General features: G+C 38.5%; 1 protein-coding gene across 3 annotated transcripts in view; it reads right to left on the reverse strand.

Annotated features, from left to right (window-relative positions):
* Positions 1-218: 218 nt before the first annotated feature.
* Positions 219-17334, reverse strand: part of E2F3 (E2F transcription factor 3) — a 37582-nt gene continuing 20466 nt past the window's right edge. For 2 of the 3 annotated variants that reach the window (XM_058177851.1, XM_058177853.1), the window contains exons 2-7: positions 12038-12149; positions 11067-11286; positions 8392-8549; positions 7635-7747; positions 5250-5400; positions 219-2562 (exon numbers count right to left, since the gene is read on the reverse strand). In XM_058177851.1, coding sequence (XP_058033834.1) covers positions 2297-2562; positions 5250-5400; positions 7635-7747; positions 8392-8549; positions 11067-11286; positions 12038-12149 — 1020 coding nt within the window. In that variant the 3' untranslated portion in view covers positions 219-2296. The remainder of the gene's footprint in view (positions 2563-5249; positions 5401-7634; positions 7748-8391; positions 8550-11066; positions 11287-12037; positions 12150-17334) is intronic. The other variant, XM_058177852.1, reaches the window with a different exon arrangement.

Consider the following 17334-nt stretch of genomic DNA (forward strand, 5'->3'; position numbering starts at 1 on the left):
TGTAGGCAGTAACAAAAGTTACAGAATTTATTCTTTGTTCATTTAGCGAATGGCAAAAGTTACAGAAGAGCAAGTCTTACTGTTGCTATCACCAGTTGGAATGGGTGGTCAACTTCTATATGATGAGGATATGTTGCTCATCACTTTGGGAATAAAATGCATTTGAAATAACTTGAAGCAGATGAAAACAATTAGTAAAAAAAACCGAATGCAATATGTACTGATATAAAGCTTTATTGATTACCATTTAAAAAGTCAGTTACATTTAATAAGGCAAGGTCCCAGCTATAGAACAGGTTGCCTTTACAAATGAAAAATTATTTTTGCTTTTTTTTTACATTATTTTACACATTTTAGAACTAACATACTAATCAAAGTATATTAAGGTTAGTATTTTGCTGATACACTGGGGGAAGTATGTAATTGTACAAAATGGCATTTTATTTTCTTCCCTTTCATTTTATTCTACCCAGAGATCCTCTTCATATAATAAAAGTATTCATGCGTACACAAACTCCTGTTTCTTCATATGACATACTTAAATACTACATTTTTTTATTTACAGATTTAAGGTTTTATGGTTTTTTTAAAGAAATAACAAGCTAACTATAAAATACTCTGCAGGCTTTACAAATTCATTCCTATTGTACAAAACTGTTATATGACTATAGTTTAAGAACATACAACTTAAATAACCAATTAACTATGCACATGTTTGTATACATATAAAACACACTTAATACTGTTTAACAGTTCTCAACGTGTTGCCTTTTTTACACAATTATTTTCCAAGGCTCAATCGTACAACTTTCATACTATTACTCAGCCATTTCATTTGTGAGTGTCTGTAGCAGCATTTCAATGGTACCAGAAAACCTGCACATATATTATTTAAAACATACATTTCAGAAATGTTTTAAGCATCATGTAGAAAAAGTAATCTTTACTGCTTAAACTATTCAACTAATTAACCAAAGTGACAACATTTCATACAACTATGTTTACATGTATGAATTCTATCCATTTTCAGAAAGTACATTATGTCAGCAAAGAGTTATCAATTAAAATTCAGCGAAGACAATCTTGACAAGTATATTATTTACACTTTGGATGAAATGTCAGCTTTGTAGCAACTTCCAAAAATGGGAAGTGAAAGCAACTAACCTTCTCAAATAAACACAGAGAACTGAAAAAGTGAAGCTTGGCTTAAATAGTATTTCTTAGGGGGGAAAATTAAAAAATAAAGCCCACAGTGCAATTCTAGTAGGCACTTAACACAGAGCCCCACTTTGTACCACAAACTTCATGTGCCAGTTCTATTGCACTTTGCAGACAGTGAAATTGAACTGTGCATCTTTGCTTTATATTATAAGAAGGGACTTCCTCAGAACAAGATTTCTTTCTAGGGGGGGAAATGATCACCTTCAGCCACCTGAAGGTGAAGTGGGTTGACAACTACATGCAGAAACTGATACTATGTGCAATTCACCAAATACAAAGATGGGCTGTATACTGAAAATCTAGCTCTTTGGAAAGAAGGTAAAATCCACCGGACTATTCTACAGAGAGAACTAGAAGCTAGAATCAATCCACACGGCCTACTCTCCCTTTCTAAAGCAACTGATATGCACAACTTTTCATTTTTAAAAAAAAGGTTACTTAGAGGCTACCCAGATACACTGTATTGACTGGGGTCACCATCTCTGTTTCACCTTGGATAGCAATATCTTTAAAGCCTATTCATATTAAAAATTATTTGAGGCTTATTAATGTCCTCAGCAATAGGTGAATGCTTGAAAATGGAGCATAGATAAGAATTTAAATATTTCTACATAACTTTGGAAGAAGTCTATTTCACATTTTGTTTGTGTATCTCAAACATACTTCTCTGTAGTTACTCTTTGAATGAAAAAGTTGAACAGACATGTTTTACAGAAGGCACAGCTTGAAATCGTAAGGAAAAAAATGCTATTTTTGGCTAAAACAGTTCTTTAGCCCTTTATGAAACTTATAGACACAGTAAACCAGAATAAAATAGACTTAGCCATTTCCTCCATTTCTCTCTGCGTTCTATTATAATTACTAAATCAGTAGCTGCCTGAATTTGAGGTTAAGGTAACTCTGATAAGAAAGTCTGCCATTCTGTGTTTGTACTATTTTATGAAGTATTTCCATATAAATATGAAATACTATAATTCTAATCTTTGAAATGGAATAAGGGTTAGGAGATAAGAGATAGTGTGGAATGTTAGCAGGTATTCTGGTTTCAATTTTAAAAAGAAAATAGAAACAAAAATCAGCTGCATAAAAATCCATCCATCAAGGGAGGTACTTTTTCAAAGTCATAAGCATCAAAGAGGTCACTAATTCCTTCTTCTTCATCAAGCCCAAGCAGATAGTCTTCATGAAGTAAAGGTGGCAACAAGTTTACAAATGGGCCATCAAGGCTTGAAGTAATTTGGTCCTCTGTTTGCTGCAAAAGGTTAGTGGTAGAAACTAATGGAGAGATGGCCGTGGCATTTTCTGAACAGTCAGGACCTCCTGAGTTATCAGAGTTCAGATCTATTATAAGTAAGAGAACAAAATATCAAAACTTGCATACAGAAACATTTCACAACTTTACTACATATAAATGCTTTGCCTTCCACCCAGCTTATTGTAAAGTTAACTATGCTACTACCGGTATGGAAAGAGACAGCAGCCCAACACCTCCCAGTTTCAGGAACTGCTTAAGTCCAGAGGACCAGTTTGGTGTGTTGTTTATGTTTTTTGACATAAACAGGATTTACAAATTAAGTGACAATGCTAATTACAAAGCTAGATTCTCTGGAATCATCTCTTCCGTTCTGTATAGTCCTGCTTAAGGAAGTCACTGTGGCTCTTCAATTCTTTAGCCGTGAACAGCCATGACTACCAGACATGGAATTCAAAAATGCAGAACAATCACTAGATGGCAGAAAAAAAATAAATTGTACTTCTCTAGCAGCCATTTGGAGTTTGGACCCTTATCTGACAACCATAAGCAATATGCATATTTTATAGGTGTAAACTGCAAACCAAACTGAAATTCAAACATCCCGTTTCCTTCTATATATTAAAGTGCACACGGTATATATGTGCCACATATACAAGGAAACATGTCCTTTATCAGAGATGTTATATGCAACTTTCTTAATCACCAAAAGAAAAGCCAAATTTCTGAAATCTGGAGGAAAATATGCACTGATATAGGAACTATACTGATTTTACTTTGTTGAAGTTCTATTTAGAATTTATAAGTATTTATAAAACATCAGGATAAGTATTAATCACAAAATCTCAATCTTCCAGCCATCTTCCTCCTGGATTTGAGGTTAAAAGAGAAAAACTAGAAAGAGGCTAGTTGAATTAGAAAGAAAGTGTGTGCTTTACCAACACGAAGCAAACAACCAAATTTAGTTTGTCTTTCCTCTTTGAGGGAAATCAGAGTATTTGAGGGTATATTGAAAGAAATGAAGACATACTGGCCGCTAGATAGCGATAGCAATAGCAATAGCACTTAAGATTTATATAATGCTTCACAGTGCCTTATAGCCCTCTGTTCTGACCTAAGCTACCTGAGTCAGTAAAACACACGAATAGTCCCCAAAACCTCTTTTATTGCAACAGCTGTGAATTCTGTTCATTCACAGATGAATCCCAAATAGTTGTAAAGAGTCCTTTGGGATAAGGCTGATAATCACCCATTTTATCTCCCTTGACACGCTGCCAAAGACCTAATTGGCAAAGCCACACAGAGTCCAGAATCAGAGCTTCAGACTGAACAGAATTAATAATATTGTTTCCTGCAAAGGCCCACATGCCTTTGCTCCTCTTTTAAGTCTTATGGGAGGGGCCAATTATCTCTAAGCCCTACTCTCGAGTTGTCCCTTTTGTTTTAACTCTTGCCTTCTGGCAGCTCTGCGCATGTGCACACTGGGAACATGCTCCCCCTGTTCCTCTGCCTCGCTGAGGTCCGACTCTGGAGGCTCTGGAGGCAGCGCATTCCTCCCAGATGGCCCTTTCTCTGCCTCCGACGCAGAGCCCTCGTCCAAGCCTTCCCCAGACTCCAGGACTGACCCTTGTTCCTCCCCAGCCTCCTCACTGTTCAACTCTGCTGCCAGCTCCGCAGGCCGCCGGCGGACCACAACACCCTCTCTAAGTGGTTTACAAAGTCAGCATATTGCCCCCAACAATCTGAGACCTCATTTTACCGACCTCGGAAGGATGGAAGGCCGAGTCAACCCTGAGCTGGTGAGAATCGAACTGCTGACTGCTGGCAGTCAACAGAATTAGTCTGCAATAGTGCATTCTAACCACTCCGACTCTTTGAGATACCCTCAAAACATACAATTAATTTCCCACAAGGAAAACTTTCTGTGTAATTCATATAAAATGAAAAGCATTCAGTGAGTTCTAGCAGAATCTCATGGAAAGGAGGCTTTAGGCCTTTCACTCTCCCTCACATATCCGCCCACTGTCATTTATATAGCATATCCATCTGGGGAACAAAGGTTTCAGGAAAAGGAATGTCAAGCTTGGCTTTTGAAGAAGCAGTGCCTGCAATGTATTGCTAGAAGTGCAGAGTGTGCCAAAACTATGCTCCTTTTCCTTCAGTTGCCCAAAGGTAGTTCCTAGGCTGTAGGATAAAGTGATAGATGCTTCCTCCTCCTTTCTGGTCTCCCCAGATAAGCTCTTCTGCTTTGACCAGAGACTAGTAACTTTTTTAAGTGAATGGATGCTTTAAGGCAAACATATTCGATATAGATAAATTCTGCTTCCTGTCATAAAATAGAAACTATTTTTTAATGTGACAATTTAACTTATACATTCCGTGGCACACCTTAATTTTTAGATATTGCCAAAATTAAATTATTTGTCTGTTAAGCAGAAAACCTTAATTCACTCATTCCTTATTTAGTAATTACTCAGTTATTGATTTTGCAAATATGATCATAAAAAAATCATTTTCCAACCAATGCACACATTTATGACCAAATTGTGTATGTCTGACAATGCATGCCAGAGTGGGAGTAATACTGGTATTGTTGCAAACTAGGAATCGTTATAAACATCGTTATAAACATAAGTAAAATAGTAAAACATAATCTGTATTCAAGAATAATGAATTAGGAAAAAAAGTCCTTTAGTTTACTTTAAAGACTAGCATTTAAAATATTATAAAACAGATTATATGTCGATTTTAAGCTTTGCATATATTTGGTTATTGCCTGTGTTCAGATTACTTTTGGAAATGTTTCTTGAGATATTTCCATTGTGATCCTGATCCTGAGTTTTTATTCGAGTGGAGTAGTCAGTTTCTTCTGGACACAAGTACACCTCGATAGGTCCTTGAGTACTACATAAGTGTATCAGCTTATTCTGCAACAAGAAAGAATTTCAGTTTTCTGCATCCTTTTTGCCAATACTACAAATAACTAATGGAACATTTTGCATTCTTAATGTGCTGATCTGTACACCCCCCCCCCAAAAAAAGCCCAATGAAGGCTGAAAGTTTGCAAAATGATAATAACTGGTCTAACAGAAGATATGAATTGGGGTGACAAGGTTGCATTCATGTGCCTTGTTGGGCCAATGAGATAACCCTGTCTTCCTCAAAACAAGGTCTTGTCATGCTCCTTGTCAAGTTCTTTGCTAAACCACTTTCATAGAAATTAAGTTGCTTTCAGGGTTTCTTTTCCAAGGTTTATTGAAAAAGGTACCATAGGTTATAGAAATTCAAACTATGGGATTGCCCTCCCCCCACCTTCAATTTAGCGTATCTAAATTGGAGTTTCCTAAAGTGGAGATTTTGTCAATCTCTTACTTATGGTACTTGAACAAACTGCTGAGAAAGCTGTTCTCTTAACTAATAAGAGGGGACAATCAGGTGAATTAAAAACCATTTCTAAACCGATCAATACAAGGCCTTACATTCTCTTACAACTCTTGAAGTTGTTGGAAAATATTTCTGTGCATGTGTTCCATGTGCATATATCACATCTTCTTCCAAATAATGCAAGAATTAAAGAAAACAGCATGGCTGCTTTATTCTTAGAAGTGAGGGGAACTTAATGCTTTGTGAAATAAAGGAGATGCTTCACTTAAAGATTTGCACAGCCCAACTAATACTAAGCTTGGATGACTTAGCTATGCTGACTGAGAAGATGCTCTGAACACAGCATGAGGGCTCAAGATGGTAAAGCATGCACCCAGATTCTCATGTCAGAGGCAGCCATTTAGCGAATGGAACTGATGATGGAAGGCTTCAAGGCTGAGAGAAGAAAAATCAATCGCTTCAAAAAGGCAGAAGATGCAGAATTTAAACATTTGGGTGGACATACAAGTATAAAATAGGTGTCCAACATGCTGCTAGACACAGCACTTCTTTGAATGTGTGGTTTCCTAATAAAACTACTTGTCTAACCTTCTCATGTTTGCTCAGGAATGTGGAACTGAGGGGGAATGTTCTTGCTATATCTAGCAGCACAGCATGCATCTGACTTCTAAATACAATAGTTCCATCTCAGAGAATTTATAATCTACTGCATGTTGTGGGAAGGCAGAAAGAGAGAGAGAGAGAGAGATAAATGAGCAGCAGAGACTGCCAAAGAAAAAGTCAAATGGCAGTAGTGCTGCTAGTAATGAAAGGCATAGCTGTTTAACATGGATCACATGTGGCACAGATGTTACAGAGCTGGTCTTGGACTAGAGAGATCCAGCTTAAAATCTGCCTCAGTCAGAAAGCTCAGCTGGTAACCTCTGTATCATCTCTCAGGATCCCCTCCCCCTTCAAGGGATATTTCAAAGAAAGAACATTAGTAACTGCGATTTGAGGCAGAGTCAGTAGGCATCATAAGAAGGTAAGTCGGGATATAAAGAAGCCTGATACTAGCTAAAGAAAGAAGCCCAATTCCAGCTGTTTGAAAAGTAAAAATAATACAATGGGATAATTGTAGATCAGCATTCTCAGGGAATGGAATATGAAAAAAGGAGCCTAACATAAGAAGAAATTCCCACAGGTTGATAGTATCTAGAAAACTGGCTGAGTTACCTTTTTAGCGCACGGCTTCTGAAAAAGCAAAACTGAACAGTCATTCCAGAAGAAAACAACTGCAAAGCTACTTTTATCTTGCTGCCAAGAAAGCACCATGGAAGCCTCCATGCAATCCCCAGGAATGGAGTTCAAGAAGAGAGAAACTTTATTATTTAAAGTTAATTGGAAGACTATGAGTTCTATCTTTCATTTAGGCAATTGGATAACTGATTTTTGTAGGTCAATCATTCTCTCAGCCCAAGCCACCTCACAGGGCTGTTATTGTGGGGAAAGTAGGAGAGAGTAGCATTAGATGTGTATGCTGCCTTGAGCTGAACAAAAATGAAGGCAGATAAAAATAAACAAAAATCAATCAATCAATAAACAAAAATATAACAGAAAAAATGACTGTAAAGAAAAATATAACAGAAAAGGACTGTACTGAAAACTGTAATAGAAGTTTTGAAAGTTTCTGTCACCCATAAAAACTTATTTCATTAAATCACTCCTACAAATAAACATTAGTTTTAAAATGTAGAAAAGAAAAATGACTGTGCTATGTAATAAAATAAGTTTTTACCTTTTCTGGGTCAAGCATTTCAAGTTTTGTTTCTGGAGGAGCTTTGACAAGTATGACGGTTTGGTCTTTAAGGCTCCTAATTTCTTGAATATCTTCATACCTAACATACGCTAATGTAATCAGTGTTAAAGAATTGCTGAGCAGCTGTTGAGAATTAGCAAACTAAAGTAGATATTTTAGTAGGCATTTTTATACTATCTCCTCATTAACCTACCTTCATTAACTTGCGAAACTAATTTTTAAATTATTTTTAAAAAGATTATGAATATGTAATGTAGAGATTATAGTGAAGAGTAAACAAATTACAATCTAGAATCTCATTGCCAGGCTCAGTCACAAAAATGCAGGTGTGGTTCCTGGATTTGGGACAACTTGAAAAGAGTCTTGGGCTCAAACTAAGCAACAGACTCTCTGTTGGTAGTCTTTTGAGACATTTTTGCTGATATTTTGCAATATTAAAATAGCCAAGGACAGGGCCCATGTATGCTATTGATCACCACCTATTTCACTTTTGTGAAATATGCCAAATACCAGCCCTATAGCCTAGGCCAGTATATTTCAATTTAGATAATTTTAAGAAAGCACAATGGTTGAGGAATTATAGAAGTTGAAGTCCACACGTCTTAGAGTTGCAAGGTTGAAAAACACTGGCCTTAACCAAAAAAAAAAAGAAAGAAAGAAAGAAAGAAAAGAAAACAAATGAAGAGCACGAAGTATATTTATTAAAGGAGTGTATCTTCATTCACTATAAAAGGATATTTCCGATCTTCAGAATCCTTTAGCAGCTTGAGGTCATGAGAGCAGCTTTGGATTAACTCATCTAGCTTCTTTTCTTCCTGGCTGAGTTCTGCTACCTCTTTTGACAAGCCTTGACAGTGTGCCAACATGCCCCCGAAATCAGATAGACTGCAGCCCCTTCAAAACAAATGAGCAAACAGTTCGTGGAACACATGGCAGAGTTCCAATCTGAGGAAAGGTGTGTCTCATTCCTTAATCCAGCTGTTCCTTATTTTGGAAGAACTAATTCATTAATATGAAGAGCAGAAGAGGAACACTTGGGGTTGCACAGCATTCTTTGAAAATGAAATAAAAGGCCAATAAAATATAACTTTACTACCAAACAAGGACATTATTAAAGACAAAAGAATCGATACAATATTTATAGTTTATCAATGTAAAATTTGTTACCTTTATAGTCTTTAGGGTATAAGTTCAGTTTATCTGAGGAACCATCTTACCCTAATGAGATTTGCCTATCCCACCAGCTCTGGCAGAAGAAGCATGCTGTGGATTTCTCTGTCCAAGAAATTGCAGCTGCAGATGAGGCTTTTCTGCCATGGATCACGCCCCCTGGAACGTCATGTCCCTGGGGGTGAGATCTGCCCCCCCCATCCTATTGGTCTTTCAAAAGGGCCTAAAAGTCTGGTTTTGCCACCTGTCATGAGCCCTTGATGGAAGCATCTCATTCTGGAGGTGACTACAGTAGTAGATTAAAAGAAGATCCCACCTCCTCTCTATTTACATATTTTTCATTGTTATCCAGTTTGTTGTTAATTTTAACTTTTAATGCCTAATGTTTTTGATATTTTAACTTTCTAATTGTTTTATATTGTTATTTTATGTCACTGTAAACTGCCCAAAGTTGCTCGATAGTGAGATGGGTATGGATGGCATAGTGAGATTTGCATATAAATTTAATCAATATATACAAACCTTTAAAGAGTTAACAGCTGGCTTGGTCTAGTGGTTAAGGCAATAGTACAGAAACTGTGTGAGTTCTAGTCCAAGTTTAGGCAATGAAAGCCAGCTCTGTGAATTTGGGCCATTCACTCTCTCTGAGCCCAACACATCTCACAAGGTTGTTGTGGGGAAAATAGGAGGAGAAAAAAGTATTAGGTACCTTTGTCTCCTTGAGTTATTTATACAAATGATAAAGGGAGAAAATAAATAATACAATGGCTGGATTCATAAATTGTATCCAATCAAGCCTTCCTTGACCATGATTTATTGAAGAAGACAAAATGGAGAGTATAATGCTTAAATCATCTAAAGCCATTAATCATGATTTACAAAGCATAAAGCTAGTATGAAAGCCAGTCTGGTTCAGTGGTTAAGGTGCTGGTGAAGAAACCAGGAGACTGTGAATTCTAGGCTTTCCTCAGTTATGGAAGCTGACTGGGTGACCTTGGGCCAGACACCCTCTCTCAGCCCAACTCTCCTCAAAAGGTTGTTGTTGTGGGGAAAATGGAAGGCAAAAGTATTAGGCAAAGTATATTCACTACTTGAGTTATCGTATATACTCGAGTATAAGCCGAGTTTTTCAGCACGTTTTTTGTGCTGAAAAACGTCCCCTCGGCTTATACTCGGGTCTATACGGCTTATACTCGAGTTTTTTTTTTTTTTTTAAGCCCCTCGGCTTATACTCGAGTATATACGGCTTATACTCGAGTTGTTTTTTTTCCCTTTTTTTCACATTTTACCGGACGGCGCGGGGAAGCCCTGCCGGTGCAGTGAGAGGGCGGGGCGGGGGAGCCGCCAGCCTTCTCAGCTGAGGGAGGGAGGGTTTCCCCAACCGGTAGGTGCCTCATTTCCCACCCTCGGCTTATACTCGAGTCCCCAGTTTACCCCAGTTTTTGGGGTAAAATTGGGGACCTCGGCTTATACTCGGATCGGCTTATATTCGAGTATATACGGTATATAGAGAAAAGGTGGGATTAAACATCTAATATCTAATAATATAGTTCACATGTAACACTAAGTTAAAAACAAAGAGCCACATTATGGCTCAGTAGGATATCCAAGCCCATGTATTAAGAGTAGGAACTATGAAGTAAACTTTGTGTTACATACAATGTATTCAGCAAAGAAACAACCTTGTGGGAATAATGTTAAATTGCTGGTGAATGTTGGTAAACATCTAAAGGGCCCCAGGAGAGAGGGAGAAAAATAGCAGAAAAATATGTAATAGTTTGTATACATGAAGAGGTTTCTGTCAACATGCCATTCTTAATAATGGAAGAGTTTAGTGCCATAAACTATAATGCGTAACAATACATACAGAAAAGACTGTTCTGCCTTATATTTCTGCAACTTTGAATAAACCATCAACATATACATGAAACATTTCAGGCACGTTATTAAGTTCCTTAGTCTAGCACTTTGAGGAGCATGGAATACCTTACAAAGCTTGTTAAGTGTAATAGATTGTGGGTCTCAAATTATGTGTCTCTGTGGAAACTGTCACCTTCCCCATCCAATATTTTAGAATACCCTATGGAATGATTGGTGAGTTTAGTTTACCTCTTCCTTCTTAAAAACAACTCCCCAAATAATTCAAAATTAAGCTAAACGCAGTTTTACCATCATAATTACAAAGATGACAAAGATAACTTTTTCTAGAATGCAAGAAAAATACAGAAATGTGATACGTACATCCACTGAATGTTGTTCTTGGATTTTTTCTTAATGAGATGAATGCCTTCCAGAACATTGGTAATATCATAAATCCTCCTTTTTTGTACCTTAAGTACCTCTGCTGCTTTGTTCAAATCTACCACACCATCAGGAGACTGGCTTAATAATTGAATAAACTTCTTTGTGAGAAGGCCAAGTGAAGTATCATACCGGGTCTTTTCTGAAGGAGATTTGGGAGCTGGAAATAAAAGCATTTAATGCCAATTCAGAAATCTGGTATAACATTTTATTAAAAAAAATTCTAAGGTACCATGTGAGTTGTATTAAAGAACAATATCTATCTATCTATCTATCTATCTATCTATCTATCTATCTATCTATCTATCTATCTATCTATCTATCTATCTATCTATCTATCTATCTATCGTTTCACTTCAGCAGTTATACAGGTAGTCCTCGACTTATGACCATAATTAAGTCCAACATTTCTATTGCTAAGTAAAACAGTGAAGTGAATTTTGCTCCATTTCACAACCTTTCTTGCCACAGTTGTTAAGTGAATCAATGCAGTTGTTAAGTTAGTAACATGAATCCGGCTTCTCCATTGACTTTGTTTGTCAGACGGTTGTAAAAGATGATCGTATGACTTTGGGACACTGCAGCTGTCATAAATATGAACCAGTTGCCAACTATCCGAATTTTCATCATGTGACCTTGGGGATATTGCAATGGTCGTTCAATATGACAAACAGTTGTACTTTTGTCAGTACCACTGTAATTTTGAATCACTAAACAAATGGTTGTAAATCAAGGATTACCTGTAATTAATCTGGTTCATTTTCATGGCTAAAACCTCAGGGTCTGTTAGGTCTTTGATCCTGCCTTTGCAATCATAAGTAACTACTTTTCATTCACAAGGTTTAATTTACTCAGGAAGAACATGTAAGAGTCTAAATGCAGTTCATATACCTATGCACAAATTTTCTTACTTTTTGGACTCTCTGGACTTCTTGTTGCAGCTCTACCTTTCCCCTTTGGAGTTCTCAATCCTTCAGGTAGAAATTGCTGTCCAGGTTCTTCTAGTTCCAATCTTCGTTTTGCCTGTCAAAGAAGCAGAATTCAACCGCATCAGAGCAAATCCAAACTCAGTTTTGCATCATTTACAAATTAAGATAGTCTCTCAAATAATTAACAAGACTTTATTTTGTTACACAGTAGTTGTAGAAAAGGTATTATTTTCAGTGGCTCTTTTGTGCCATAGATAACTACTATATGGTTACAACTGATAGCATCTATTAGGCAAGAATATTCCACTTGCAGAGGATTTTGAACACAACTTCCAGACCCTCAAGACAGCATGAGCACTAAGGATTATGGAAATTGTAGTCTAAATCAATTGTGATAACTTCTCTCTCTCTCTCTCTCTCTGCTGTAATTTACATACAGGTAAAGGTTGGAAAATGCTAAATTAAGGCATGCAACAGACAGCTTGAAACCATGTGAAACCTTTCTCCCATAAAATTACCATTAACTTTATAAGCTTACATGTATTTTTCATACCAATCAAGATGAAAGATCTCATTGCTTCTTCTTTTGTGTATGGAATAGGAAATCACAATTTAAAAATGCCTTCTAATCTTACTGTGTTTTTTAGAAGCCTGTTCCTTGTTTCCTATCTGGACTTTTAACCAAGGTATATAAATACAAAAGCTCTATTGTAGTATTGCTACCACACTTTCAAACAGGGTTACTTAATAAAAACTTGACTAGAATAATATGTTTTTTATAAATGCTCAAGTTGCTTCTGCTGAATTTGATGTTCATTTTTTATTTCCTGATATCCCCATATGGCTTTCTCTGCTGTGAGATAGTAGGCATTAATGTGACAGTTATAGATAAAGTTCTGTGGGCACTGGATATAACCACCAATACTAGTGTTAATTCCAAATCCTAAAAAAGTGGTTTCTTTTTAAGCACCATTCTTAAATTCAAAAAGAATATCTATGTATAACATAAACATAATGACAGTCTTACTGCAATCATTGCCCAATATAACATCCAGTTTTACAAGTAAAAATATAAAGTTATAAACTCCAAGTGAGAGTAGAAAAAAAGTTTTCCTAAAATGACTGTAGATAAAGATATATATTGTTATTCATTTATTCAATTATATGGCTGCAGATATCAAATACATGACTGGGCAGGTAAAAATTAATAAAAACATGTTAAGGAACAATCTACTAAGAAAAAAGGAAGATTAGAAGCTAAAATATTTATGTGATCTTAGGAAACCCAAATCATGTAAGCCAATCAGATAAAATACCATGTCTATAAAATGCTTTTGAAAAAATACTGTACTCCACAAAATGCCTCAAAAAGTATGATAACAATATTTTAATACATCTATATTTTAATATACCGTATTAATATTTAAAGTGATAGACTATTTAGGCCTAAATTTTTACCAAAACAATTATCAAATTCTTTATTAAGATAACAAGTCAGTACCACAATCTAAACACTTTCATCACAATGCTAATCAACTTCCATGAGATCTGTAATATAATAAAAATCCTAAAATATTTATCCAGATAAGTTTGGTGCACTGTAAGAGATTGCCACATTCAGCATGCTCTTAGGTAGAATGTTGGTGTTGTGGTCCGCCTGCAGTCTGCGGAGCTGGCAGCAGAGTCGGACAGTGTGGAGGCTGGGGAGGAACATAGGCCAGTCCTGGAGTCTGGGGAAAGGCCCGGACGAAGGCTCTGCGTCGGAGGCAGAGATGGGAACAGGGTCATCTGGGAGTGATGTGCGGACTTCTGAGCCCTCAGAGTCAGACAACAAAGAGGCAGAGGAACAGGAGGAGCCTGTTCCTAATGCACACATACACAGAGCTGCCAGAAGGCAAGAGCAGCTAAAGCAAAAGGGACGACTCAGGAGTAAGGCCAGAAAATGATTGGCCCCTCCCATAAAGCTTAAAAGAGAAACAGAGGCACTTGGGCATTGTTGCAGGAAAGCAACGTTGCTAACTCTGTTTCCAGTCAGCATCTATTATTTGTTTCTGAACTATGTGGGGCTTTGCCAAGTAAGGCCTTTGGCAGAGTGCCAAAAAGATAAAGGTTGGTGATTATCCTAAAAGACTTCTTCCAAAGGACTTGTTTTGCAACTAACTGGGACTCAGCTGGGAATGAACGTAATTCTCAGCTGTTACAATAAAATAAGTTTATTTGGGACTAATTGTGTCTTGTAAGGACTCAGTAAGTCTAGGTCACAATAGTTGGTACTTGCCAAGTAATTTTTCAGATAGATATTTTATACGATTACCAATGTGGAGCATTTGAAGTTTTTTGCATCAAAGTGGCTTGTTGTTGTTAGTTGCGAAGTCGTGTCCGACCCATCGCGACCCCATGGACAACGTTCCTCCAGGCCTTCTTGTCCTCCACCATCCCTGGAGTCCATTTAAGCTCATGCCTACTGCTTCAGTGACTCCATCCAGCCACCTCGTTCTCTGTCGTCCCCTTCTTCTTTTGCCCTCAATCTTTCCCAGCATTAGGCTCTTCTCCAGGGAGTCCTTTCTTCTCATTAGGTGGCCAAAGTATTTCAGTTTCATCTTCAGAATCTGGCCTTCTAAAGAGCAGTCAGGGTTGATCTCCTCTAGGACTGACTTGTTTGTTCGTCTTGCAGTCCAAGGGACTGGTGCAGGAGTCTTCTCCAGCACCATAGTTCAAAGGCCTCGATTCTTTGGCGCTCAGCCTTTCTTATGGTCCAACCTTCACAGCCATACATTGCAACTGGGAAAACCATAGCCTTAACTATACACACTTTTGTTGGCAGAGTGATGTCTCTGCTTTTTAGTATGCTGTCTAGATTTGCCATAGCTTTCCTCCCCAGGAGCAAGCGTCTTTTAATTTCTTGGCTGCAGTCCCCATCTGCGGTGATCTTGGAGCCCAGGAAAATAAAATCTGTCACTACCTCCATTTCTTCCCCATCTATCTGCCAGGAATTGAGAAAGCCAGATGCCATGATTTTAGTTTTCTTAATGTTGAGTTTCAAGCCAACTTTTGCACTCCCATCCTTCACCCGCATCAAGAGGCTCTTTAGTTCCTCTTCGCTTTCTGCCATTAAAGTGGTATCATCTGTATATCTGAGGTTGTTGATATTTCTCCCAGCAATCTTAATTCCAATTTTTGATTCATCTAGCCCCGCCTTTCTCATGATGTGCTTTACATATAAGTTAAATAGACAGGGTGATAGTACATAGCCTTGCTGGACTCCTTTTCCAATTTTGAACCAATCAGTGGTTCCGTGTCCAGTTCTCATGCTGCTTCTTGACCCACATACAGGCTTCTCAAGAGACAAATAAGATGGTCTGGTACTGGAGTACCAGACCATCAAAGTGGCTAGCAAAGCTCTATTTGTAACAAAAAACAATAAACTTACTATGAGAGATGGCAGCACAAAAGAACATGGACAAGAGTTTCTACGGCCCATACCCACATGAACAGGGTCTTTCCTTATGAGGGATCTTCCGAGATATTCCTTTAAGGATTGCTGATGGGAAATCATCACAATGAAGTCTCTTCTATACTTTGAGAAAGTATTAGATACTGGGTTGCTTGCAGGATAAACACTAAGTAAGTGTCGTGTCCCACTCCTCCGCTGACGGCCGGGTCAGGGAAATCCGAATCAGGTGTGCCTCTGCAGCTCTGCCAAAGTCCTAGTAAAGTCCTCAGGGCAGGCAGGAGACCAGAAAGTGACTTCAGCAAGGTATGTTTAGACTTTGCCTGACTCAGAGAATGCCAGAAAGCAGATCCTTTATATAGGCCATGGGGTGTGGCTCCATGACTCAGCACTTATCCAGGCCTGCCCCTCCCTTCCTTCTTTCGCCGCCGCCTATCAAGTCTTCTGACGCGAGGGTCACTCCAGTCGGCAGCTGTTGGTAATAGACCTCCCTCAGGCTCACATGCTGTGGAGGAGGGGGAGGGGTCTAGTTGCTCCGTTTGCCTGGGCATGGAGCCAGAGCTGGGGGCTGGAGGTATTTCTTCCTCTTCAGCCTGTCTGGGCATGGAGCCAGGGCTGGGGCCAGGAGGCATACTAGAACATTCCTCCGTGTTCGGAAGCAGATAAGAAGACCCCGGCTGAGGTGAGATTGGACGAGACACAACAGTAAGACTTGCAAAATTTCTGCTTTGATCTTTTTGCCTGTCCATATTGATTATTTAGTCTTAATTCAGAGTATTTCTTGTCTTGTTCTATTTTATTCTAAAGAGCATGGGGGGTGGGATTAGAATGGCTACACTGCTTCTGTGCATCTTCTGCGAGGCATAAAACATTGGGAGCTTTCCAATTTCTATTTGACTGAAAGATCATTCCAGTGTAATTAAAACCAGCCAAACTGATCACATTTCTGCCCATTGACAATGAAGGCACCATCATCTTGAATAAACTTTACATTGTGCTACCTAGACCAGAACAACCATGTAACAACAAAACAACTCTGATAGGGCAGGCTCAATCCTACCTACTCAATTTTAGTACATTTTATTTTTCTGACTTCATAGACACATCCATGCAGTTTATTGGCAATAGCCAGTGGTTGTTTGCCACTGTCTTCTTCTGAGATGTTTTTCAACTTCCCAGTCTGAACTATAGCCCTGGATTTCTCTGGAAGTATTCTATTCAAGTACTAACCAAGCTCAATCCTATTTAATTTATAAGCACAGACGATCAGCCACATAGTGCAAACTTTGAGATTGTACACAGTAGATATAAATATAAAAATATAAATACGTATAATGTATTAAAGTTACATTGACTAGTAAGAAGACACTTGTCTATACTAGGCCATATATTGCTCTCTACATGGGGCTCCCCTTGAAGAGCACCCGGAGGCTCCAGTTGGTTCAGAATGCAGCTGCGCGGGTGATAGAGGGAGCCACTCGTGGCTCCCATGTGACACCACTCCTGCGCAGGCTGCACTGGCTACCTGTGGTCTTCCGGGTGCACTTCAAGGTGCTGGTTACTACTTTTAAAGCGCTCCATGGCTTAGGACCGGGTTATTTACGGGACCGCCTACTGCTACCGATTGCCTCTCACCGACCCGTGCGCTCTCACAGAGAGGGACTCCTCAGGGTGCCGTCCGCCAAACAATGCCGGCTGGCGGCCCCCAGGAGTAGGGCCTTCTCTGTGGGGGCTCCCACCCTCTGGAATGAACTTCCCCCAGGACTTCGCCAACTTCCGGACCTTCGAACCTTTCGCCGCGAGCTGAAGACATATTTATTCATCCGCG

This window comes from Ahaetulla prasina, chromosome 3 (genome assembly GCF_028640845.1).
Source record: "Ahaetulla prasina isolate Xishuangbanna chromosome 3, ASM2864084v1, whole genome shotgun sequence".
Taxonomy (NCBI): Eukaryota; Metazoa; Chordata; class Lepidosauria; order Squamata; family Colubridae; genus Ahaetulla; species Ahaetulla prasina.